The sequence below is a fragment of the Stegodyphus dumicola genome, chromosome 2, assembly GCF_044657685.1.
Source record: "Stegodyphus dumicola isolate Sdum_Otavi_A_Nest chromosome 2, ASM4465768v1".
Taxonomy (NCBI): Eukaryota; Metazoa; Arthropoda; class Arachnida; order Araneae; family Eresidae; genus Stegodyphus; species Stegodyphus dumicola.
Genome location: NC_140769.1, coordinates 117,565,178 through 117,592,170, shown reverse-complemented (window position 1 = coordinate 117,592,170; position 26,993 = coordinate 117,565,178). Strand labels below are relative to the sequence as shown.

General features: G+C 32.4%; 1 protein-coding gene across 3 annotated transcripts in view; it reads left to right on the top strand.

Annotated features, from left to right (window-relative positions):
• Window positions 1-26,993, top strand: part of Vlet (COMM domain containing 10 protein valette) — a 75,743-nt gene that overhangs the window by 43,890 nt on the left and 4,860 nt on the right. The window contains exons 4-6 of one of the 3 annotated variants that reach the window (XM_085811081.1): window positions 7,367-7,438; window positions 17,078-17,161; window positions 20,056-20,220. In XM_085811081.1, coding sequence (XP_085667207.1) covers window positions 7,367-7,438; window positions 17,078-17,161; window positions 20,056-20,220 — 321 coding nt within the window. The remainder of the gene's footprint in view (window positions 1-7,366; window positions 7,439-17,077; window positions 17,162-20,055; window positions 20,221-26,993) is intronic. The other 2 variants (XM_085811082.1, XM_085811083.1) reach the window with 2 other exon arrangements.

The window sequence follows — 26,993 nt, the reverse complement described above, 5'->3', positions numbered from 1 at the left end:
AAAAGATAATTTTGACAGTTGGAAATTACAAATAGAAGCAGTATTGATTAAAAACGACCATTGGGATTATGCAACCGGTAAAGCGCTAAAACCTGCTGAAGGAACCGAGGACGAAAAGAAATGGCTCCAAGCTGATCAAAAAGCTCGCGCAGATATAATTCTTGCTATTAATCCTAGTGAACTGTGTCATATAAAGCATTGTGTGACATCAAATGCTGTGTAGAATAAACTCAAAGCCGTATATGAATCGAAAGGACCTGCGAAGAAGGCTACATTATTAAAACAACTTTTATTTAGAAAAATGGCGGAAAGCGAAACGATGTCTGAACATTTGAATAATTTCTTCGAAATAGTTGATAAGCTTAAACAAATGGAAATTGACATAGCTGATGATTTATTATCGATTCTTCTGCTCTATAGTATTCCAGAAAATTTTGAAAATTTTAGATGCGCCATCGAATCAAGAGATCAGTTACCTAGTCCCGAATCTTTGAAAATCAAAATGTTAGAAGAATGGGAAGCAAGAAAAGGGAAATCTTAAGATTCACAAAATGCATACTATACTGATTATAAAAGAAGAAATCAAGAACAGAAGAAAAATGAAAAATGGAAGATAAATTCAAACAAAAATTTTCAAGCTGAAAGAAATTTTCGAAACTTGAAGTGTAATTACTGCTCAAAAATTGGGCACAAGGCATCTGAATGCAGAAAGAAAATAGCTGATAGAAAATATGTGCAATCAAATAAGGGAAATCAAGGTTCTATGATGGCTTCTAATTATGAAGAGCAGATTAGTTTAGCTGTAAACAATGCTTATCAGAAGACCTCCTCATGGTGCTTAGATAGTGGCTGTACATCTCACATGTGCAATGACAGAAGGTTATTTTCAGAATTTCACCCTCGAACGAATTCAACCATAAAGTTAGCAGTTGACAAAACATCAAAAATTACAGGAATCAGAACTGTCCTTATAACAGTACCTAACGGAAATAAGACAATTAAACTTACGCTCAAAAATGTGTTATGTGTTCCGGAATTAAAATGTAATTTGCTGTCAACATCTAAAGCTACTGCAAATAATCGTTCAGTGATTTTTACAGAATGACATGCTAGAATAATAGAACAAAATGGATCTATACTAGTGCAGGCTATTCGTCATGATGATCTTTATTATATACATCCAAGCACTGAAACAGCTGCAATAGCACAGGTAAGTGATTTTGTAAAGTGGCATCTTAAATTAGGTCATTTAAATGAGTCTGATTTGAAAAGACTTAAGTCTTATTACATGGTTAGAAATTTAAATTTTAATAACACTGAATCTCTAAAAGACTGCAAAGTCTGTATCAGAGGTAAACAAACTGTGCAACCTTTTCAAAAAGAATCAAAATTTCAAAGTAATGAATTACTGAACTTGATTCACTCAGATTTGTGTGGACCTATGAGAGTCCCATCCCATGCTGGTTCGCATTATTTTGTTACTTTCATAGACGACAAATCGCGTTATGTCGAAGTCAGTTTTCTTAAAACTAAAGATGAAGTGAAAAATGCATTCATTAAATACAGAGCTGCGGTCGAAAATCGTCTAGGAAAGAAAATAAAAATCCTTCAGACTGATAACGGTCTCGAATATCGCGGAGAAGAATTTAATAAATATATTCAAGAATGCGGGATTAAACGAGAATTCTCTGCACCAATGACTCCTCAACAGAATTCGAGAGCTGAACGCATGAACCGCACTTTAACTGAAATGGCCAGGTGTTTGTTACTACAAAGTAATCTTCCCCAATCCTTTTGGGCTGAAGCCTTGAACTGTGCTGTTTATATTCGTAATCGTTGCCCGAATCGAAGCCTGGGAGTAAACAAAACACCTTATGAATTATTTTTTGGCATCAAGCCAACTGTATCTCACTTCAAAGTATTCGGACAGAAATGTTTTGTACTTAATAAAAGGTCTAAAGGGAAATTCGATCCTCGTTCAGAAGAACATATATTTGTAGGATACTCAAATGAATCGAAAGCATACAGGCTGTGGAATAAAAATTCCAGAAAAATCGTTATAAGCCAAGATGTTAGATTCATTGATGAATTTGAAAACTCTACTAATTATGATAAAGATTTAGAAGTTTTATTTTTCGAAAATATTCCTGATAAAAAGAAGGAAGAACCTCTGAATGTAAAGCAAATATCGGCTGATGAAATAACAGAAGACCCCTCAAATATGGCAGAATCATCTGATAATGAAGATTCTGATTCCGAAGCACTACCTGAAATGCAGATTAAAAGGGGGCCAGGTCGTCCAAAGAAAGTCAAGACTGGGAAGCCAGGAAGACCAAAAAAGGGGTACCACAATATAAACATAGAAAAGGAAGAAGCACAAATTGCTGAAGAAGATACAAATCCGATATTAGAAGAAGCATTAAATGGAAGTTATGCTGAAGAATGGCATAAGGCTATGCAAAGTGAGTATGAAGCACTTGTTAAAAATGGTGCATGGAAATTAGTAAAGCGACCACAGAACAAAAAGGTAATAGGATGTCGCTGGGTTCTTAGAACGAAATATAATGCAGATGGAACAGTTCAAAAGAGAAAAGCTCGATTGGTTGCTAGAGGATTTGCACAGGAACCTGGAATTGATTTTAATGAAACCTTTGCTCCAGTAGCCAGAGCAAGTTCTATAAGAACTGTGATTGCATATAGTGCTGAACAAGACCTTATGTTATATCAACTAGATTTTGTTATGCCTTATGTTAACGGTGATTTAAAAGAAGAAATTTTCATGGAACAAGCTAAAGGTTTTGAAGACCAAAATAATCCTGATTATGTTTATGCTTTGCAAAAGTCTCTTTATGGTTTGAAACAAAGTGGACGACAGTAGTATGAAAAATTAGACAAAAAACTCAAAAACTTTGGATTACAACCATTACAATCAGATAAGTGTGTATACAGGATGAAAACATCTCAAGGTGAGTTAATTCTAATTTTATATGTGGATGACTTAATAATAGCAACAAATACCTGTGATTTATATGCTGAACTTAAAGGTTATCTTTCTAAAGAATTTCATGGTAAAGATTTAGGCAAACTTCATTATTGTCTTGGAATAGAATTTAATCAAGATGTAAATAATAATTCCATTAGTTTATCTCAGCAGAAATATGTTGATAATATTCTACGAAGGTTTAATGTGCAAGATGCAAAACCAGTAGCAACTCCTTTAGATCCTAGTGTAAAATTAAGTAAAGAAATGAGTCCTGCTTAAACTGAAAAGGAAGAAAGGAACAATGCACCTTATCGCCGTCTAATTTGTTCGCTTATGTATCTTTCTGTGTTTACTAGGCCGGATATTGCATATGCCGTCAGTCACCTGAGCCAATTTAATAACAATCCTGGAAAACTACACTGGTTGGCTGTAAAGCGCGTTCTTCGATATTTAAAAGGAACTAAAAATTATTGTTTAAAATTTCGAAAGACTGGAAAAGCACTTATTGGATATACCGATGCCGACTGGGTGTCTGATGTTAATACTAGAAAATCGTATACAGGTTACCTATTCAAGCTAGCTGGAAATCTGATAACATGGGAATCACGAAAGCAACAAACTGTTGCATTATCAAGTACTGAAGCAGAGTACATCAGTCTTTCAGAAAGTGCCAAAGAAGCAGTTTATTTACGTCGTTTTCTTAAAGAATTAAATTTTACTGCTGATTATCCAACCATTATATATTGTGATAATCAAGGTGCACACAAGCTTATGAAAAATGCCGTTTATCACTCACGCACTAAACACATAGATATTAGACATCATTTCATTCGTGAAATTTATGAAAGAAATGAAATAGACGTTAAATATGTGCCAACAGAGAAAATGCCTGCTGATGTACTGACAAAAACATTGACTGCTTCGAAACATTCTAAGTGCTGTAAATTAATTGGAATAACTGTAAATGATTAATGTTTATTTTTTTTTCAGCCGCCAAACGTCGAAAGGGTGATTGTTGTATCATAAATTATAATACGACGTTTAGCTTAAGAGAGCTTCTCCTGACGCATGCGCAGTTCATGTTTATCCGCGCGGAGATGATGACGTAACTGTTTATTACGTATGTATGTACAGGGGTTGGACAAAAATATGGAAACACCTTTAAAAAAACATGTTTCTTTGCTTAATATGGTGTAGGAAACCCGTTGGCATCCAAAACAGCTTGCAGTCTTCTCGGAATGGATAAATACAGTTCCTGCATGTTTGCCAAGGGAATATTATATCATTCTTCCTGCAAAACGATGGCAAGTTCAGATAACGATGTTGGCGGTGGATAACGAGAACGCACTTTCCGTTCCAATGTAGACCACGAAGGTTCGATAATATTCAGGTCTGGTGACTGTGGTGGCCAGGGAAGATGGGACAACTCATCCTCGTGCTCAGAAAATCAGTCCTGGACAATGTGAGCTGTGTGAACAGGGGCTTTGTCGTCTTGAAAGACACCATCACCATCGGGGAACACAGTTTGTACCATGGGATGAATTTGATGGGCCAAAATGTTCACATAAGTCTTGGCAGTCATGTGCCCTGAAACATTTATCATGGGGCTAGCAGAGAACCACGATATGGCTGCCCAAACCATAACAGAACCCCCGCCATGTTTCACTCTTGGCAACAAGCAGTCTGTATTATAGGCTTGAGATGGCGTTCTCCAGACGTAAACTCGGCCAGAAGTGGGAAACAATGTGAAAGAAGACTCGTCAGACCATATTACTCGCTTCCACTGCTCTATAGTCAGGCTTTATGACTTAAACACCACCTTTTCCTGTTACGGGCATTAGCATCACTGACGAGTGGCTTCTCAATTGCAGCACGGCCAGCAATTCCCTGTTTATGAAGCTCCCTTCTAATTGTTTTGGTACTCACAGGGTTCGGTAACACAACATTCATTTCAGCAGTAACTTTTGCAGCTGTGGTCTTCTTATTTTTCGTCACAATTGCCCTTAATGATCGTCTGTCACGATCACTCAGGACACACTTTCGTCTGCGCTGTGATTTAGCAGATGATGTTTTTCCGCTTTTCAAATATGCGGAATAAATCTTCGATACAGTACCTCTTGAAACGCTAAACACCTCGGCTACCTTGCTTACAGAAGCACCTACCATACGTGCTCCAACAATTTGCCCACGTTCGATGTCTGTTAACTCTGTCATAATGCAATGACAACCTCACATAACAGTACTCCGACAACAACTGAACTGTTTAGCACATTTACGAAGTTGTATAGGTGGCGTCAGTAGTCAAAAACGCCAGCGCCACCTACATATTTCATTAAAATCAATCTTTCTTTTCAAACATGCATTTCACAAGATGTTTCCATATTTTTGTCCATCCACTGTATATGTATACCATTCTTACTTTTTCGCCCTTTTTTTTTCTCTGCTGTATGCAACTATGTTTAAGTTAATCTCTGTCATTAAAAATGTTCATTGATATTACAATCTATTTAGGCTCATTTATTTCTTCATTGAACCAGTGCTTGTTTGATATTGTCTTCATTTTTGAATTTTTCGCCTTTGAAAAATTTCCGTAAGGACAAAAACATGTGCCAGTTGGAGGGTGCTAAATCTAGAGAATATGGTGGATGCGACAGAATTTCTCAGTTTAGTTCTGCAATTTTTTTATGAGTCCCTAAAGCATCATGTAGCATTTTTCTTGAACTGCTGTCTTTATATTATCCAGGTGCTGATAATACTTCTCTGAATTGAGCTTTTCATTCGGTTTTGAAACCTCATTGTGTACTGGTCCTCAAATGTCTCACCACATACACAACATTCTCTTATTCAGTGTCAAATTTAGTTAAGAAGTGGAAGGGCTAGGCTTTCTCGGTTCACAATAGGCCCTTTTCCCTGTGATGATTTCATAGGTAATATACTTTTTATCCCTAGTTATCATTCAGTTCAAAAACAGCTCGATTTTTGTTCTGATTAAGCAAAGATTTGCATATGACAACTCCATCATCCAAATTCTTCTGACTTGGTTCATGTGGCACCCATCTTGAGTATTTCCACACCAGTTCTATTTTCCGAATATGGTCCGAAATGCTGAGTTGAATTAAGCCTTTCTGTGATTGCCAGTGTTGTCAAAAAGGATCTTGCTCTCACATGGCCTTATCAGAAAGGCCAAAATTACCCACTTAAAATTTTTAGAACCATCTTCTGCATGTCCTGTCAAAAACTACCTTCACCAAACACTTTCAATAAATATCCACATGATTCTGTAGTATTTCTTCCTTGTTGAAATTCATATAAAATACATTGGCGTAAATGAACTTTATCAGTAGCCTGGGTACACTATAGCTTCACACTTTAAGATTGACATGAATAAATTTTGAATAAATTTGCTACGTGAGTATGTATACATTAAGTGGGAAAAATAGAGAGAAAAATAAACATGTGCTTACATGTCAAAAATCGTTGTTATAGAAATGGACCAAACTTTCCAGTAGACTGAATAGTATAAAATATTTTTATTTAATTTTTGGTCTATATTCATTCCAGAATTTTGAAAAATTATATATTCTCTTTTTACCCCTTACATATTTGTGATTTCAGTGAAAATAAAGTTTAACTTATTGAAATACCTGAGTCCTCTTCTAAGAAGAATGGCTGGAAAAAGTGTTCTAATTGATGAAAACTTCAGTGCTTTAATGCTATTTTGGTGTTTTTCATAAAGAGCTTTATAACCTTTCAGCATTTTCCAAATAGCATGCAAACACCATTATGGAAAGGTGCTGAAGATTTAGCTCCTGCTTAGTTATGTAATCAATAATTGAAACAAAAATAAGACTTTCATAAAGGTTTATATACCTTTAGGATTAGCATAAGGCTGCCAGAGATCAGTTTCAAGCAAGAAACTAATCTTAAGTTTATGCAGGCTGTCCTAAGCCAGGGCATTGTTATGAAAATTTCTGTCTTTTTAAACGTCAATCAAATCGCATAAGGTGTGGAATTATTACGAAGCCATCCTCTTCAATCCTACCTTTGCTGTGGAATGATAATGTGCACTAATATTTGGTGTGGTTATCTGTTATTTGATATACCTTAACTGCTTTCATAACTGTGGCAATTTTAGAAACATTTATCAATTATGTTTGCATATATAAAGTTCCATTCAATTCCAAAAACTTCTTAGTTTGTTATTTTTATTTGTTTTGAAAGTGAAAGTATATTTATAAATATTTAATAACCACTAATCATTTGAAATGTTTCTTGAAAAAAAGGCAGTTTTCCATTTCATATACATTTTACAATTTTAGAGTTATGTCACTGATATGCAGTATTATCTTATAGTTAATAAATTATCTGTGAAATTTTTACCAGGCAGCATATCATATTGCTAAACCTGCAGTATTAGCACAGCAATTAGAACAGCTTGAAATCAGTGATGAGAAAGTAAGTTTAGTTTATTTAAAATGTTCATACTGTATTTATTATTATAATGCTGTTCAAGAAAAGCTTTAATCCATACAAAAATTAATTATGCTATACTCTGAATTATACAGCAGTACCTCATATGATCCGGATTCCTTATGATTTGATTCAAAAATTTCAAAATGAACTGAATTTTAAGTGAGCAAAATAAAAATTAATTCTTAAAGGTTAATATACAAAATTATTTTTAATATATTAATGATTGCTTTTTATCCTTTCATACAATCGAATATCTTTTTATGTGGTTTTAAAGTGATGCAATATAATACATATTTCACTTTTAAGGGAATGTTGCGTGCATATGTGCCTGTCCTCTGGATATTCATTATTGGGCTCTCAGAACTATCATTGATAGGGATGGAGAAAACAGTGACGTTAGATTCCATCAATAACAATTAAGAGACTGTTAATGGAATTGAGTACATCAAATCTAACACTAATGATCTAGTAATGAAACTTTATTGGTATAGATGAAGAGCAAGACAATTTAGTAAGTGACAACTGTGCTGAACTGCTTGTGGAGAGTTAACAGCTGAATAATTATTAAAGTTATTATAATATTTGAAACCTTGTCAGAGCATATTATGGAAGTTGATTTCAGGATTGAACTTAGCCTTGCAGTTCAATGAGTAATAAATTGCTACAAAGAAGTGAAGATAAAAGGGAAGAAAAGAAAAACATGTAGACATTCAATATTACAATTTTTAAAGAATAAAAATGAATTACAAAAAATACATATTTAAAAAAATATTTGTGTTAAGGATATTTGAATTTATATTATTTGCTGTACAATTTGTAGTATCATAACTGTACAGTTGTGAAAATACACATTTAATTTGTTTCCTGTTATAAATATTTGAATTTATATCATTTGTTGTACATATTTATTTTCTTGATTAGTCTGATTTCAAACAGTCCAGGATATATTTAATGGTGGAAGCAATTACGTGGAATATGTGAGGTATTACTGTATATTACTATGATGTTTTTAAAGTAATTCTGTCTGAATGGGAGTAAATTAGTCTTACAAAAGCATCACTGCTTTTCAAAGATAAATCATTATAATCATTTTAATTTCATTTCATGAATTGTTATCATTTTCTGCATAATTTTATTTTTATGACTCAGGTTCTTACATATTTCTCAGAACTAGTCCTATGGCTTTTGTCACTTTGTATTAATTAAATTTATACATATCTTACTTTTAAGATTTTAGAAAGAGAAGAAATAACATTTATGTAGGTGATTAATCATCTCTCCTTGACAATCAAAATAATTGATGACTATAACTTCCCACATACACTTGCATTCTTTAGAATTGGTGCTAAATGATTTTCTAAAATGAGTTTTAACTATGTAACTTCTATTTTACTGTGTTGAAGAAATATTTCATGACCTGTAACTGTACATTTAAGTCCAACAAGTCTCGTTATTAAAAAATTACTTAAACCAGTAAGAAAGTTTTTTGTGCTAAAGTTTTAGCTGATTAAAGTACTCAGTTTGCTATCATTTGCCTTAGGCAGAATATGTAAATACTAGAAAGCGCTGTTCTACATATTATAAATTGTAATTAAAATGATTTTTGCAAAGGTGTCTGCTAATTCAAACTGAATTACCCAGGGCAGGCAGAGAGGACGTCCTTTTGCTTACTGCCCCACGGGGTTTCCCCCTTCTACTTGCTTAATTGCTTTACAGTGCAATGAAGGAAACCACTGGTGGTACATTTCTTAAGAGCCACTGCTAGCTCAATAAATAAAGGTGATTTAAATAATAAAATGTTAATTCACATGTCAAAGATCTCTTTGTACACAACATTTCTTGTGTAGATCTTTCCATCATTTTTAAGCTTGCCTTCCAGAAGACCATCAATTATTTTTTAATTTTACGTCTGTTCTTTCATGAACTTTTTTACAGGTAACATAAAGTTGACCATGTCCAAATGCAGGCTCAGATAAAAAAATGCCAACACGCTTAAGCGTTTGACCCTGAGACTTATTGATGGTCATAGCAAAGGCAAGTTTTATAGGAAATTGTCCCGGTTCTGTATGCAGTATTCTGATGGCCATATATGTGTTTGGAGGCTCCGAGGAGACTGTACATCGCCTGCTTGCATTCGATATCGGCACCTGGTGTGATGGTTTGGGCAGCCATTGGGTACACGACACGCACTTCTCTAGTTCGTATTAATTGTAATTTGAACATACATCAATACATTTCTGAGATCTTATGGCCAGTGGTTGCACCCTGTCTTCGAGGCCTGCCAAATACTATCTCCAGCAAAATAATACAAGACGACATATTGCATGTAGTATTCTGACCTTCCTTGGTCCATATGATTGGAATTGTTTATTTTGCTATTTTTTATTGTCAGGTTGTAATGTTTTTGTTTCTTTTTAAAGCAGAAAAATTTTAACAAACTGTTATATGTATATACAATATACTAACAAAATTCTCTCAATTAATCAAACAACAAAACTTATCTAAACTTTTACTAACACATTATTCAACATTAAACAATTTACTATGTTCTTTATAAACTTAAACACTACTATACTGCAATTTTTTCAATAAAGTATTCCAGATATTTTATCCATTAGGAGTCAGTTTTGGATGTAAGGGCAAATTCTAAATTCTGTTCAACTTCCTTATATTGAGAATCGTTTTGTATGAGCCTCTTGTATTCAACATTCTAAAAGATACTATACAGTACGAAGTCTTTAATCCGGATGTCCATAATCTGGAATGATCTATAATTCGGACCTCAAAGCTACAAACTTTCTGCGCATAATATACCTTTACACATGCGCATAACATGCTTATGCATGGGCATTTAATGTATAATGGACAGTATAAGCTAGGTTAAAATTATCTAATTTATCTATTTCAGTTAATGTTGCAGATTGTGTTGTTCCTTAATCTTCTAATTGGATCTGGCTTATTATTTTTTCTAGCCTGTTAGAGCAATTTTATAAAAAGTAAGCTTGAACTTTCGATTATGTCAAAAAGAGTTTCCCATTCTGGAGCTGCTGAAGGATCTATAAAACGAAAGCATGTTTCGATGTCCATCAAACAAAAAGTGGAATTGCTGTAAAGAAAGCATGTTTCGATGTCCATCAAACAAAAAGTGGAATTGCTGCAAAAAATGGATAAAGGCATATCCTTTCTTTCTCTAATCATTCCGAAATTTGTTTATCAATTTCACGCTGCTCCGCGGGGATGGGAGACGTCGCAGCGCGGGAACTGGAAGTTGATCTATCAGCACTATCCTCATCTTCAGGGCAGATGTTTTTATTTTATTTGGCTTATAATTCCTTACTATTTTCATCTCAATGTACTCCGTCTTTGATATGATTTACATCAAATTCCTCTTCATTATAAATATCACGAATACACATCAAATAGTTTTCTGGTTGCAATTTTCTAATTTCGACTATGCATAATGTATGCTTTATGCATGCGCGCATTGAAAGGAATGTTTAATAAAGTAAACAAATAAATATTAAGCTTTTTTTGTGTAAATTTTGATACCGTTTAGATCATAATTGCTCTTTATTTCATAAATTACGGTTTCATATTTTTAATTTTATAATTTCTGCATGCCATCTTACCAGATTTAAATTGATGATCTATAATCCAGAAAAACCCCTAATCTGGAATCACAGAAGTCCCAACAAGTTCAGATTAAAGACTTTGTACTGTATTATCTTTATTTCACTGAAATAATGCATAGGTGTACAAAGATCAGTAAACATCAATTTATGCTTCATCGGCATACGGAAAAGATAGTTGTCAACACAAAAACTTTCCTTTCAGGACTATACTAATAAATAACTAAGTATTAAAAAAATAATATTTTTTTTCCCATAAATGTAACTTTTAAGTATTTTTATGACTTAACCCTTTGAAGTTTGGTGCATAAAAAAAATTTTGGGTGGGTGGGGAGAAAATAACTTTATACATAGATAACTAACTAGTCCCTAATACAATGTTATTTCATGGGGGGGGGGAACAGTTAAACCTTTAAAGTAATTCATGGCATGGTGGGATACCACTTGTCCCACCGTGCATCTAGAGTAGTAAAATGGCATCTTTGCCTCAGCGTAAATTCTCCTAACATACTTATCTAAAGTGCTAGTTTTACAACCAAATGAAAATGCAAGATATAAAAAACTTTTTTTTTGAATAATTATCCAGAAAATATTGATCATATTCGCAAAATAAAAAATATTTTAAAAAAAAATCGCTCTCTACAACATTTCAGATATTTTTTAATGATTTCATAATAGATTTGAAACAGAGAAGATTTTCGCTCCAGTACTTTATTTGCTATAGGTTTGAAATGGAAGATATTTAGAATGCCATCATGTTTATTTACATTTCGCCTCTCTTTCCTCTGCTTAGGATATTTTTCTATGGTGAATCACACTCACATATCCATTCAATATTCAATGACATTTCATGTTACAGAGTTATATTTTCATTTCTTTAGGAAAAAGTACTAAATATTTTTCAAGTTTTAACATTATTGCAATTTATTTAAAAATAAAAATTTGCATTATCAACATATAAAACAAACATGATACTTGAATTTAAAAATATTTAAACGGTACTGTCATCTAGTAGGAGCAATTCCTACGTGTGCAGTGGGACATATTTGGTTCCACCTTTTAATTTCAACCATTCTTAATTAACATGTATGAATTCAAATAATTTTTTTTTTTTTTTTTTAGAAAAGGAAACTTTCACATAAAAATATTCATTCTAATACCAAAAGTTGTTGTTCAGACGATTTAAATTGCATTAAAAATAAATAAAAAACTGCTTCAAAATTAGACCTGCAAAGAATTTTTATTTTACTTTATTTCCATGCATGAATACTAGTGCTGCCATCTGTTATGCATTTAGAGAACTAAAAGGCATAATTGTATGTATTTTAAATGGAATTTTGCAGCTTTCATCTGGGAGATAAAAACTGATAAAAAAGGTGATGCGCCACCGCCCGCAAAGGGTTAAAAGATTTCCACTCAGTAAATAAGTAAAAAGTATTTTCTATATTGAAGCTTTACTTCCCATTAATTTATTAATAAAAATTGCCTTATTAATTTAATTACTGTTTTAATGTTATAAACCTTTTGAATGTGATTAGTGCATTATTGATGCATTTGTAGCAGCTTGCTAAAAGCAGAAACCATATTCCTGACTTACCATCAAACTTTTTTGTGTGAGGACCTAAAGACCTGCTTAGCAAATAACAATTCCTTTTTTCATCTTTAACTAATAAATTAGGCATTTCAGATATCATACAGTATTTGGCTGTGTAGGTTGTGCCATCAGCAATGTTTCATGTACTGATTAACCTTTGACTGTAGGATAGATGATCTAGGCATGATACATACTTTTCCTTCAAATCTCTTTTCACATATACACTACTCAATCCGATGGGATGACTTTGACCTAAGATGTCAGAAGATAACAAACAGAATATGTCAGCCCACGGGGGAAAACCTACTAGCTACCACAACCAGGGTGTGGCCAACAGATCTGTTGGCATTATTGAATACAGCATCAAACTACATAAGATTGTTACATTTTGATATTGTGCAAAATTGTGCTACGTACGATAGAGATAAAATATACTTTGCAAAACACTGAAAAATAACATGTTTAGCTGCTGCCCTAATTTGTTCAGAATCTACAAGTGATTCTACTGAATCGCTGATAGTGGTTGTGACATTACTTCCTTTTATCTATCAACTAAATGTTGAGGAACCTAGTGAACAGCTAAGCGAATAATCGCTTAAGTTCAGTAACAGAAACATAAAGCCCAAGAAGGGTTAATTACCTTTTATTGCTCAAAATAAAGAATAACAGTTGGCCCCTTTCTCAGGGCATATAACAAAGCCTCCTCTTGGGCTTAAAGTGGAAGAAATAAAAACTTAACTAATGGTTAACTAAAGAGATGCAGCCAAAGCTAACATAAATCTCACTAGTTGGCCCCTAAATATTGAATTAACTAGCAAAGCTATCAAGGGCCTGTATTATGGCCGAGCATAGTAACAACTTAGAGAGACATGGCCAAAAAGGCAAATGTGCACTAGTCAGAAACCTGATGCTATCTACTGAAGTCAGTGGAACTTCGACTTAAATACTACTACTACTCATTTGCATTAAATGTGATTCTAAAAACATTCTGGTAGGAAATTGTAAGCTGAAATTAGGATAGATAGGACAGGAGCTTTAACTTAAAAATAACTGTTAAAACTTAGGATAAACCTTATGCGGTTAGTACACGGTAATGTTGATTGTCAGCACACTGAATCAGCTCAAATGGAAATTCATTCATTAGCTTTCTTATCCTGCGTTTTTCAAAAGTGCACCAGGGATAGTTATATTGAAATACAGTGTCACGTAACTTGCAACTTTGAAAATAGTCGCTTTGAGTTAAGGAAATCTGTTAATCATACATAAGTATATGTTCATAGGTTTTATTGTTAAACATAATTTGAAGATGCACCATGTCAGTTCCATTTGACTTGCTCCATTGACACAAGTAGTGTAACTTATGAAGCAATGTCATTGTGACAAAGGCAATGCATGGATTTATAATACAATGATATTAAAAGATATGCAGTGGCTCTTTCACGAGATATATAATGTCACTTTTGTATGTTAGTGCAACAAATATGCATTTGTAATCATTGGATTATTATTAATGATTATTGACAAACAAAATCAAAAAAGAAACCATTGGACTATTGTTTTTTTTAAAAAAAAAAAAAAACATTACTGTGTGGTGTAGCAGCCAAATCAAAGACTAAAAGACAATATACAACATGATGAGAAATACATGAAAACCAAATCTACTGGAAGGACCACATAATGCTACAATGATTAATATAATTTTGAAAAACATGTTCAATACAACAAGGCCATTGTATATTTTACAAAGTATGGTTCAACATAACCTCAAAAAAGTGTATTTTAACACAGTAAATAGGGGGGAAAATGGAATAAATAAATAAAAACAAGAATTTAAAAATAAAAATACAACACTAAAAAAGCACACACTGAAACTTTTATACATTAACGTTTAGTGTTGAAGCATTGCAAGATAACATGACTTCCTAAAGCGTATTAAATGTAATTTTATTGTGCAAGAAATGTTTAAACATTTTTTCCCCCAATGGCGGGCCCTCAGACGACTTCAGCTTGGCCACTAAGGCCAGAAGTGATGGTCACTTTATTATGGAGGCACTTAATAGGTGGGCCACTATTGCCTCCTATGAAGGGATGGACAGTTACAACCATGCCTTCTCCGGGGTTTGAAATTGGGCCCTCTGATATTGCATTCAGCTCCCCTAACCACTGTACCGTCTAGGCAGGGAGATGTTTAAACAAGTAAGGCCAATTCTGCAGAAATGGTTATTTTATGTAATTTTGTTTAAAAATTGAGCAGTCAAAGACATGATGTTCTGGATCGCCAACATTGCCGCATTCTCAAAGGTTAGTTTGGCTTAGCCCAAATTTATGCAGATAGGTCATAAATGGTCCATAAACTAAATGCAGGTTTGTAGAAACTTTTGATAGAAAAGTGTAGGTGTAATGACCTATAGTTTCCAAGTACCAGCATTCTTGTCAGTGCTTTAAGAGCAAGTCCGAAGTTTGCTGTTTCAATGATAAAGGTGACCTGCCTGCCTTTCCTGCACCATTGCTGCTTCCTTTGTTTTGGTACCAGCAATATCATTACCTAGAATTCCTATATGCAGTGGAACCTATCCTACACTTGACTAAAAAGAGAGAAAGCATTGGAAAGCTTAGCAGAAGCTTTTGAGTTTCATGAAACGAAGGGCTCCTTGAAAAGAAGTTTCATAAAGCTTGCAAACTGAAGGCCAAGTCTATAAATATTGAAATCCTACAATCTACATTAGATACTTGTGTTTGTGCAAGGCATAAAGCTTTAAAGCCTTTCTCATTGCCACCAGCTCTGCTTGTAAAACTGTGTTATCACTTAACAGCCTACGATTCCAGGTGAATAGAACATCTTGATGTCGAAGAAGGCAAAGACCACTACCAGTACCAGCATTCACTTCTGAGCCATCAGTGTAAATTGCCAAATCCAATTCATGAAAATGCAAATTTCATAGATAAATTTTCTCCAGTAGATCAAAAGAAGAAAACTGACAAATATTTATTGTCTGATATAATTTAAAGTGAGAAGGTGAAGAGTTGCAATCCCTGCTTGAATGTCCAAATCATTACTGTGTGTAAGTGAAATGGTTTAAAACTGAAAAACAAGAATTTAATTAGTTGGGGAAGTTGTTTTTCTCGCAAGCAGTATATCCAGGCAGCAAAAATGGTATTACAAGCAAACAAATTCGAAGTACAAATAATACAGAAACTTTGAAGAATGAATGTAGTTCTAAGAAAAAAACCAAATTCATCAGATTTAAAGGGGAAAATTAATTAAAATTTAAATATTAGAGATAAACAAAAAGTGAACCAGATATGTCTGATCTAAGATAAATGTAGCCTATTCATAAAATCTGAAAAGTCTAGCTGTATGAAAATTTAATTTTAATATGCAAAATCTATATATTTAAACATTACATGGAAAAATATGTAATGAAAGGAACCAACATAATTAAGAAATAAGAATATTCAAATGCAGTTATAATGTTTATCAAGTTATGAAAGTAGAACCATGATTTATTTAAAAATTAGAAGGAGACAGTTTTGAAGAAAATTTATGGCAAAGCAATGATGATAGGTAATTTGTCAATAACAGATCACAACACCTTTGAAAAAAATGGCCAAAATGGCAGACTGAGAATAAAAGCATATAAACACTGTCCTTAAGAATAATTACATGACAGCATATTTGTACAAAAATGTAACCTAATTAAAAAAAAAAAAAAAAAAGAAAATCAGTTTAAAGAGAAAAACACATCTTAATAGTGCCTCTTATAAAACAATAATAAAAAGTACAGTAAAAGTTAATTTTAAAATAAAACCCATGTATACAAGCATTCAGCATAATGATATAAGTATGTAGCACACACGCACTCACAAAAACAAAAAACAAAAAAAAACCTTTAGTTGTTGTTAAAATGGTGCTATTGTCACAAATTTGGTATCCACTTCTAGGTAATAAATTGAAAAACGTAGATTTAAATGAACAAAAGGACAAGAAAGACTCAAGCAGATGAGGAACAACCTCACAGTTATAAAATTTTGAGTCACAAATGAGTAACTTTTAGAACATTATTTCTCTTACCAACATACACACCGAGATTCAGCTTATCTGTTGTACTGTTGCACTATGAAAAAAGGCTGAAATATTACATTAACAGAAAATAGATCTCTTACTTGCTGTCAGACCAAAATGCACTTCTGGTTTGGTAAATAATTAAAATTAATATTTGAGGGTTTTATAATACATTTTTCATGTCAGACAGCAAATTTGCAATAAAATTATATTATGTATTTTTCTTAATTGCTTATGCATATTTCTAATTTTTGCATTCAAATTTATAATATATAAATAAACTGTTTATAACTCAGGTGCTAAATGAATCTACATCCTTAATAATTTATCATTAGATTTTGGCTATTGTTCAAGCTTGGACCAGTCATGCTAAGAGTGTTACAGAAAAATTGAAGAAAAAGACTATTGCTCAAAAACAAGTAATTTGCATCTTAGTTTTATATAATTCAAATCACAGAGTATTTATTAACTGTTTCTTAATTTTTGTGGGTATACTGAAAGCTTGAAGAATGTTATTCTCTTTATAGCAGTCCCCCCCCTGCAAAGACATTATAATAAAAAGCAGTTTAAAATGCCATGTAAAATGTATTTCTTTACACACCAGTGGGAGATGTGTATTATTAACACGTTGACTGCCACACTAGTTTGTAAGAAAGTCTCCGTCAGGCCATGAGTGCTGATATACCATGCCACTAATTGTTTCTGATAGTAAAAGTTTCAAACATCTAGAAAAGAAAAAGAAAAAAAAAAAAAAGAGAAGATTTTGGGATATTCATTCAATTGAAAATCTTTCCTCAAGAACAAAGCATCTAAGAAAGCATGTGATATTCGAAAATTATTTCTTCTTTAGTGATGAATTTATTTAATATTTTTTAACAATTTTTTATGTTAACATTTTTTTGTGGGTGTATGTGTTAAAATTATTGCTCTAGTTTTTTGCAGTGTCTAAAAGAAATATGCAAGTAATTTTTAAGTGAAGAAATCTGTTATGAGTTAAAAATTTGATTTGTAGCTATGAGGAACAGTCAAGATTGTTCAAAAAGATAATTACAAATAAAATTATATCATCAGATTCTGATACTGATAAATGCAGTGATAATTACTGCATAGATACTACTAATCGTATTTTGCAAGAATTATATTATCAGATTCTAATACTGATAAATACAGTGATAATTACTGTCTAGATACTACTAATCGTATTTTACAAGAATTAGTAGTTTAGGAAGAAAGAAAAATCCATACCAAAGAAAGCAAAATTCAGTTTAGTGAATGGAATGAATTCAGCTGTTGGCAACAAATATTTTCGTTTTTTTTCTTTCACAATTCAACAATCCTTTCCCCCCCCCCGTCCAGATACCTACTGTACCTCGTAAGTACTGAAATAAGCATGACACAAATACAGATGGCTTGGCCTGATCAAAGTTTTTGCCGTCATCAGATACAGGTAATGCAGCAGTTTTGTCATCATCAGGTACAGGTGAAATGACAGAGTATCATTTCAAAAAAGAATATATGTTATATGTATCTTGTAGTTCACACTGAGAAAGCTGCTGAATGTTATAATTTTCTTTTGATCAGTTTTTGAAAATTCTTCTCTGTGTATCATGTTATACTGTCAGCTCAGTACAGCATGATTGTAAGATAAATGTAATAAGTACAGCATATAAGATCTTTCTGTAGCTTATACAAGAGATTAGATGCTGCAAAACTTAACAAGAATATAGTGCTACAAATGACAGTAGGTAAAATTCAGGTATTTACTATGCCGATTTCCATATAAGCTACGCAAGCTATAGCTTAGCCCCTGCTCACTAAAACTGTCCCATATCTCTTATAAAGGGCTCCATATCTCAAGCTTTTTAGGACCTTATCAAGTCTAAATCCAAACCTGAGTATTTACCATCAAGAAGTATTGTATATTTATTGTATGGATATAATTTGTGTTGCAATTTCATGTATTCATATCTATTTTTGGAATCTGTGGGTTATTTTTCTTGAAATGCATCAAAACTTTAGAGCGTGATGTCTGCTAAAAATTTATAAAATAAATCTGATAGTGTCCTCATCTAGTAGATGCAGTGACTGGAAACGGAACACTAAGTCCCTCTGATCCATAAATGTAACCATTTCAAATTTAATGTTGCTGATAATTTTAACAATCTTTCTGCTGTACAGTAGAAGCTTGAGGAAGATAACTTTAAGGATATATAACCAAACAGCAGCAGGCATTACAGTTTTCTCCCAATTTCTGTACATTTTTTTTTCCCGAGGGGGGTGGAATCCAACTTTTTCAGCTTTTCATCTGTAACCAATTTAATGTTGGCATCTTCTTTAACATTTTAACAGATTATTTCACAGTTATTTCATGTATTCAATAATTGGAACTTTATCATTTATCTTGGCTACAAATTTCTGCTCCAACATCAACTGACAATGTCCTGAAGTACTGATATTTCATCATGGTATTGATATTTGATGGAGAAATAAACTAATTGTGAGGTATTTTAATTTTTTTTCGATGTGCTATGTAAGTATAAATCAGTTTCCTTTTTTAAAAAATCCAATCCATGAACTTCCACCTTAGTTAAACAGCTCTCAGAAACTGTTGTAAAATAGATTTTGCAAAAATCTTATAGTTTTCTCAGATCTTCTGTGTATTAAATTTGATTTAAAACCATCAATAACCAAATGGGAAAGTTCTGAAACATTGATATTTCATCCTGGTATTGATGCGAAGAAAAATAAATTAGGAGTCAGGGATGGTGTATTTTTACTGTAATTAAGAATTGCCAAATTAGGAAGTCGGTATATTAGTCACAGTCAGCACACGTTTTTTTTTTTTTTTTACTTTTTCCTACTCAGTAGATCTAAAATTGCTTAAAAGAATTAATGAAGTAACTACATAAGTATTTGTTAACAAATGGAATTTTCTAAACACCCCCCAAAAGACCCAAATCATAGAAACAAAAGTTTAGTATATGACATTAATAAGGGACATAATTCTTGGATCACTCTGCTGTATATGCAATCTTTGTGTTGTCTTTTAAGTCTGGACAGAAAGAAATGGTATATATAATGATCCTAATTAAATATCATTTATGCAGTTACATTATAATCTGTCTTATTTTATGTCGTATGTAAATGTCATGGTGCAATATATTTGTTTTCTTAACTATAATTTAAGCATCTTAATAAATAATCACATTTAATATGTTTATAGTACATAAAAACTAAGAGTTGCAATATATATATATATATATATTCTATTATAGTGTATAATCTTTTCTATTGAAAGTAACTTCTGTTGTAGCTAACAGATACCAACTGGGAACTACGCTTACAGTTAGCTCAGTCTACAATGACAAAGATGAAGAATCCCATAGGATTGATAGAATTAATGTTAGATTCTGATAATGGATCAGAAAGCTTGCCTATGGAATTTTCTCATGCTGATTTATATTCATTTTATGACCAGGTAAATAATGTTTAATTAAAGATTTCAAATATATTTATATTTTTACTTAATGCACTTCTTTAGCAGAGGTCATTATACATTTTTATAAAATGGATTTTACTTTCACAAAATGTTGCATCCCCCTCCTGCAGCTTCATTTTATATATATTTAACTGAACTGACAATAATAATTATGAAATAATACATGTATATGCAAAATTTTAATCTGAATATTTATGAATTGCATATTGAGTTCTGTTAGCTTGTAGAATATTCAGAACTCTCAATTATTAATCATAGTGAGAGGATTGAGATAAATTCAGTCTAATTAATTAGTCTTCTTAGCTAATTCATGCACATATACAAATAAAAGTTCTCAGATTGTGAAATTTATTTTAAATGTATAAATCAATTCTAATTAATTTTTGTATTAGAATTTAAGGGGGACTCTTTAACCCTTTGACACGCGCGATATTATTTTTACAATTTTTTTAACTAAAAACTCTAGAAATTGAATATTATGATCCTAGAGACAAATAATATATGAATTTAAAAAAATCTACTCTTGGCCATTGTTCTGTAGGTGGTGGTCGCACTGTGAAACCACAGCGCATCTAGGACGTTGAAATTACCTAGGTAGTAGGGAAAAAACTTACCTTTCTCCGTGCGTGTTTCCAATAAATGATTAAATTTACGAATTTTTTTTTTTAAATGTATGGTTTTTTTTTTTTTTAACTCTAATCCTGAAGTGCTTCTAACCCTCCATTCGTTTTTCCGCTCTAGGGTGAACGGGAATCTCCTAAGCTTCTCACTATTCTGTATTATTGCATACTGGTTAAATTAGATTAGATTATATGGCAAAGACAGGAGGGCTATCTGATTAGAGGAGAGGTGCTTTCGTGGAGGAACATTTTAAAGGAAAGTGGCTCGTATTCACGTTACGCATGAGGAAATCCACGAAAACAAACCATGCAGCCAGTCTGTTCATCTGGGTTTGAACCCTGGCAAGGTCAAACTACCAGTATTCAGAGGTCATAATCGCTCGGCCCCTGCTGAGGACATTTGTCTGATTATTTACTGTATGTTTCGCTATTAGGCACTGCATGGAAAAGGAGGAATGCATTGTGGAAAATCATTTTTAAGGGAAGCTAGCTCGTATCTATGTTACACACAATGAAAATCATGGAAATGCTCATACAGCCAGCACATTCACATATACTTGACCCTTGGACCATACTACTAGTGCTCAATGACTTTTATTGGTCTGCCACTAATGGGGCCACTGCATACAAAATATGGGTTATTGCCGAAAGGAAATATTCTGAGAAGATTATACAGAATATGGGTTATTACTGAGAGTATTCATGCTTCCTGTCTTGTTTTTCATACTTCCTATTTCAAAAGTAATTTTAAATTCTTACCTGCCTTAACGCTATTAAAATATCACGGAATTAGTAACAAAATTTAAATTTTACTCTGTGAGCCTTTTGTTCTGCTAATAAGTGCATGGAATCCTCATAATTTGATCTGCAGTTTGATTTTTGGTTTGCCAGAATCGCAAGACTTGATAAAAGCCCCTGGCTCTAATATGTTTTAATTTGCTGTAATTTCAATCTAAACAGGTTGAAGTGTTCGTGATTCTCCTCAAACAGTTCATCAGATTACTTTTTGTGCTTTGGAATTCTTTCTTTGTCAGAATAAACTCAAATGCAATTTTTTTGGCTACTGTTTTAGACACTTGTATCCAATATTCCATAGGATTTTTCTCTCATTTCTTTTATTATTCCTCAGTTTTGGTCAATTTATTCGTTAACTACACAGAATGTGGAAGAGGAATTCCTTTTGAATTTTTATATTTACTTGATTGAATTCTGGAAAAATATTAGTTCAAATTTTCAGGTTGATAGTAAATTCAAAATTTTTCACAGCATGTACAAAAAAAAGGAAGAAGTATTTTCTGAGTAATTCCAAACAGATTAACTGCTTCCGGGCACAAAGAAACAAAATACACACGGACAAGATACGAGGAGTGAGCCAAACATGGCACAAATTCCTCCAGCATATTAATTTTTGTAATCCTAGCTTGTACTGTTTTAGAAATGGCAGCCATATTAGACCAGCTGTCATTGTCCAATATCTAAACCATAAATTATCCTCTCTTTCCACCAACTTCTATGAAATCAATTAAATTTTCCTTTATCTCACACACATCACCACACGTTTTTACGTATTGAATCACCTGGTTAATTTTTTTCTGTATGAGGCACATACGGAATGCAATCGAGCATTATTGTGTAGTATTTGGCTTTTTTAATATCATTTAAAATGCTACTTCAGACTGTTTTGCCTTTAAGTTAATAACTTCATTTTGAATCATCTTTGATAAATATAATTCCTTTCCCTTTGTTCAGTACTTTGACTAAAAGTTGAATTATGTTTGACAAGCGGAGAGATTAAATTAGAAAATTTCCTTCGCTAAGTCGAGGGCACTTTGTGAACAGGCTACTGGGGATTTCATCAGATCCAAGAAGAGAACGACAGTTTGTTGAAAGATACAGTGCCGCATCTATGACTATATAGAATCTCTCTTCATTTTTCTTTCTCTGTGTGAATGAGTCGCTCAGTGTAGTGATCGATGCCTTAATCATTCACCTCTGTGGATTCTAGACGCTTTGTGCTCAGTTAATCTTGCTAAAACTTTTTTCCAATTAATGAAGCCTGTAGTATGGTGTAGCGGCAGCACCATGTTTCTGATAAATCTTGCAGGGTGTACAAAAAATTGCATTCTTGTTTTTAGAATATGTAAGCCAAGATCTTCTAAGCTTTACATTATATACTAATGTTCTGTATCACATGTCAAATGTCTGCCATCACGTTCACTAGGACTGAGTTTCATCTTTCTGCTGCCCACCCCCATATAAATGAAGAGATCTTTATATCATGGTTTCATGTCCTCCAGCTATTCGTGTGATGTCGATGAAGAAGGTTGTTCTTTCAAATGCTGATTTGTAGATTGTTTGGGGATGATATATGCAGTCATGTTTGATAGTGCAAATTGCAAGAAATATTACTATACTTTTCTATTAATACTTTTCTAAAATATCAACACAATCGGAATTGCAGCAGGGTGTTATGGTTAGCTGAAATTTGTTTTCTCCGTTTGGCCTTATCTTTGGCTCGCTTTCTAAATTCCGCTTTTCTCCCCCTCGGCGCGCAGATGGTTTATTTTAATCTAAATGAAATTCACTATGAATTGCCTTAATAAGAATAACTAAGAATTGATGTAATTACACTGAACAGTCCTAAATAAATGGTCGCATCTTGCTAAATATAGTGCGAGCTATTAAAAGCAAGCATATCTAAAAAGAGAAAAAAAAACTGAAAAAAAGAGTACAGAAGAGACCTGAAAACTATAAAAAAACCATAAAAATAATAAATCTAACTTTAAAATCCAAAATGCGCTCCACTGTTCCGATTCAAACCAAAGGTGAGCGTAAGTTGCCGACTGGCTGCAAAAAAAATCTAAATGCCTTGCTTCATCTTGACGACATAATGACAGGTTCTTGTATATGCTCCACGAATATTAATTTGAATTATTTCATTTGTCCAGGATGGCCCAAGGTTAATTTTTTTGGGTTAGCTCCTAGAAAATAGTTACAATGCTTCTCTGTTTCCCAGCAGATGTTGCTATGAAAACCAGGCGACTTCTTCAACAAGCTATCGTTCTATTTCTCATTTGAATACGTCCAGACAGGAAATGATAGAGGGACTTCAGACGTTACTGATAGGGTCAGTCTGATTTTATCAGTGGTGCCTGGAGTCCCTTTATTGGTCTCTTTCTGATCTTATATTTATAGTTGTAATCGGCTGTACTCAACTTTATTTTAACTCATGTTCCTTTAAAAGGGTTCTTAATATTTAATTATAAATCTTCTTAAAAAAGGTTTTTAAACTTGGCCTTAAAACTATTAACATTGTACTAAAATTAGAGAGCTGTTTTAGTGAACAACATACCAAATACGATCCAACGTTATATTTAAATTTGATATTTGAAATCTGGGACTGTGGGATGATTACACTTTCGGTGCAAAAGGGGGAAGGGAATGCACACATTGAGCCAAGGTCAAAGTTGATAAGCACCGTGGGTTGTTTTAAGAGCGATGGGGGAGGGGGGACGAACTTTTCGGACAAAAGGAAGTTTCTTAAAATGCTTTATGCAAAAGATGTACTTTTGGAATTTTTCAACTTTCGTAACTTTACTTAGGTATTTTTGAAATTTTTAAACTTTTGGTTCTGTTCATATAAAATTCGCGAAATCACCGATATATTCATTTTTTGCGAAAATAAGGGCCTTTACAATATATATTTTTTTACATTATTTAAAGTAAATCATCAGAAAAATTACAAAATAAACATTTATGTAATTTTCCTATAGCAGTGAAAATATAAGTACGTACATAATAAGGACATTTGGCTAAATGGATTAAAAAACTCAGTAAAGTAAGGATAAAAAAAAAAAAAAAGAATCAGTTTTTTTTTTCTTTCATTTCAAAGAACAAATATTTTTTGTGACACTGTTTAAATCATGTTTTGTCTTTTTGGTACGTGCATAGACCCACATCGCATGCTTTGCACATGTATCTTCTTTCTATGAGGTTTCTTCCTTGTGCTATAAAATGTACACTTGCTTGGATCTAAATTTCTAGTTTCTTTTCATCTGGCACATGAAATTTGTGGGTTTTTTATGTTAATATTGGGGGGGGGCTTGGTCTTTTTGGCTTTGGTATTGATCATTCATTTCCCAGTCATACTTATTTTGTTCGTATTTCGTTCCAAAATATTCAGAAAATATTTTAAATTTAAATAAAGCTTTACACAATTTTTATTTTTAATTATAGCAAAGTATAGTTACATTAAATTTAAACCACAGGAAATAATTTATAAAATCACTATACTAGCTTGGGGAGCAAGCATGTTGAGGTCAGAGAAAGGTCTCTGGAAAAGAAAGACCTTTTTACTGGATGTATTGTTAGTATATATTACTGTAATTCCATCAGTTAATATTATCATTAAATAAAAAAACGTTCATACCTCAGGAACCATAATAAACTGAAGTCAATAACTGTAATTGAAATGGTTTAAAACTGAAAAACAAGATTTTAATTAGTTGGGGAAGTTGTTTTTCCCGCAAGCAGTATATACAGGCAGCAAAAATGCAAAGCAAACAAATTCGAAGCACAAATAATACAGAAACTTTGAAGAACGAATGTAGTTCTAAGAAAAGAACCAAATTCGTCAGATTTAATAGGGAAAATTAATTAAAATTTAAATATTAGAGATAAACAAAAAGTGAACCAGATATGTCTGATCTAAGATAAATGTAGCCTATTCATAAAATCTGAAAAGTCTAGCTGTATGAAAATTTAATTTTAATGTGCGAAATTTATATATTTAAACATTACATGGAAAAAAATGTAATGAAAGGAACCAACATAATTAAAAAATAAGAATATTCAAATACAGTTATAATGTTTATCAAGTTATGAAAGTAAAACCATGATTTATTTAAAAATTAGAAGAAAATTTATGGCGAAGCAATGATAATAGGTAATTTGTCAATAACAGATAACAACACCTTTGAAAAAAACGGCCAACGTGGCGGACTGAGAATAAAAGCATATAAACACTGGCCTTAAGAATAATTACATGACAGCATATTTGTACAAAAATATAACCTAATTTAAAAAAAAAAAAAAAAGAAAAAAGAAAAAAAAAAAGAAAATCAGTTTAAAGAGAAAAATTTAGCACATCTTAATAGTGCCTCTTATAAAACAATAATAAAAAGTACAGTAAAATTTTAAAACAATTATGTACCATTTAAAACCCATGAATATGAGCATTCAGCATAATGATATAAGTATGTAGCATACACACACACACAATATATATATATATAGTTGTTGTTAAAACGGTGGTCAAGGTCAAAGTTGATAAGCACCGTGGTTTGTTTTAAGAGCGATGGGGGAAGGGGGACGAACTTTTTGGACAAAAGGAAATTTCTTAAAATGCTTTATGCAAAAGATGTACTTTCGGAATTTTTCAGCTTTCTTAACTCTACTTAGGTACTTTTGAAATTTTTAAACTTTTGGTTTAAGAACTTTTGGTTCTGTTCATATAAAATTTGCGGAATTTTCAACTCGCGAAATCACCAATATATTCATTTTTCGCGAAAATACGGGCCTTTACAGTATATATTTTTTTACATTATTTAAAGAAAATCATCAGAAAAATTACAAAATAAACATTTATGTAATTTTCCTATAGCAGTGAAAATATAAGTACCTACATAATAAGGACATTTGGCTAAATGGATTAAAAAAACCCAGTAAAGTAAGGATAAAAAAATAAAAAAAAAAAAAAAAGAAGAAGAAGGACTCGGTGTGTGGGTTTTTTTTTTTTTTTTTTATATTTTTTGTGACACTGTTTAAATCATGTTTTGTCTCTTCCTTGTGCTACAAAATGTACACTTGCCTGGATCTAAATTTCTAGTTTCTTTTCATCTGGCACATGGCATTTGTGGGTTTTTTTATGTTAATATTGGTGGGGGCTTGGTCTTTTTGGCTTTGGTATTGATCATTCGTTTTCCAGTCATACTTATTTTGTTCGTATTTCGTTCCAAAATATTCAGAAAATATTTTTAATTTAAATAAAGCTTTATGCAATTTTTATTTTTAATTATAGCAAAGTATATTTACATTAAATTTAAACCACAGGAAATAATTTATAAAATCACT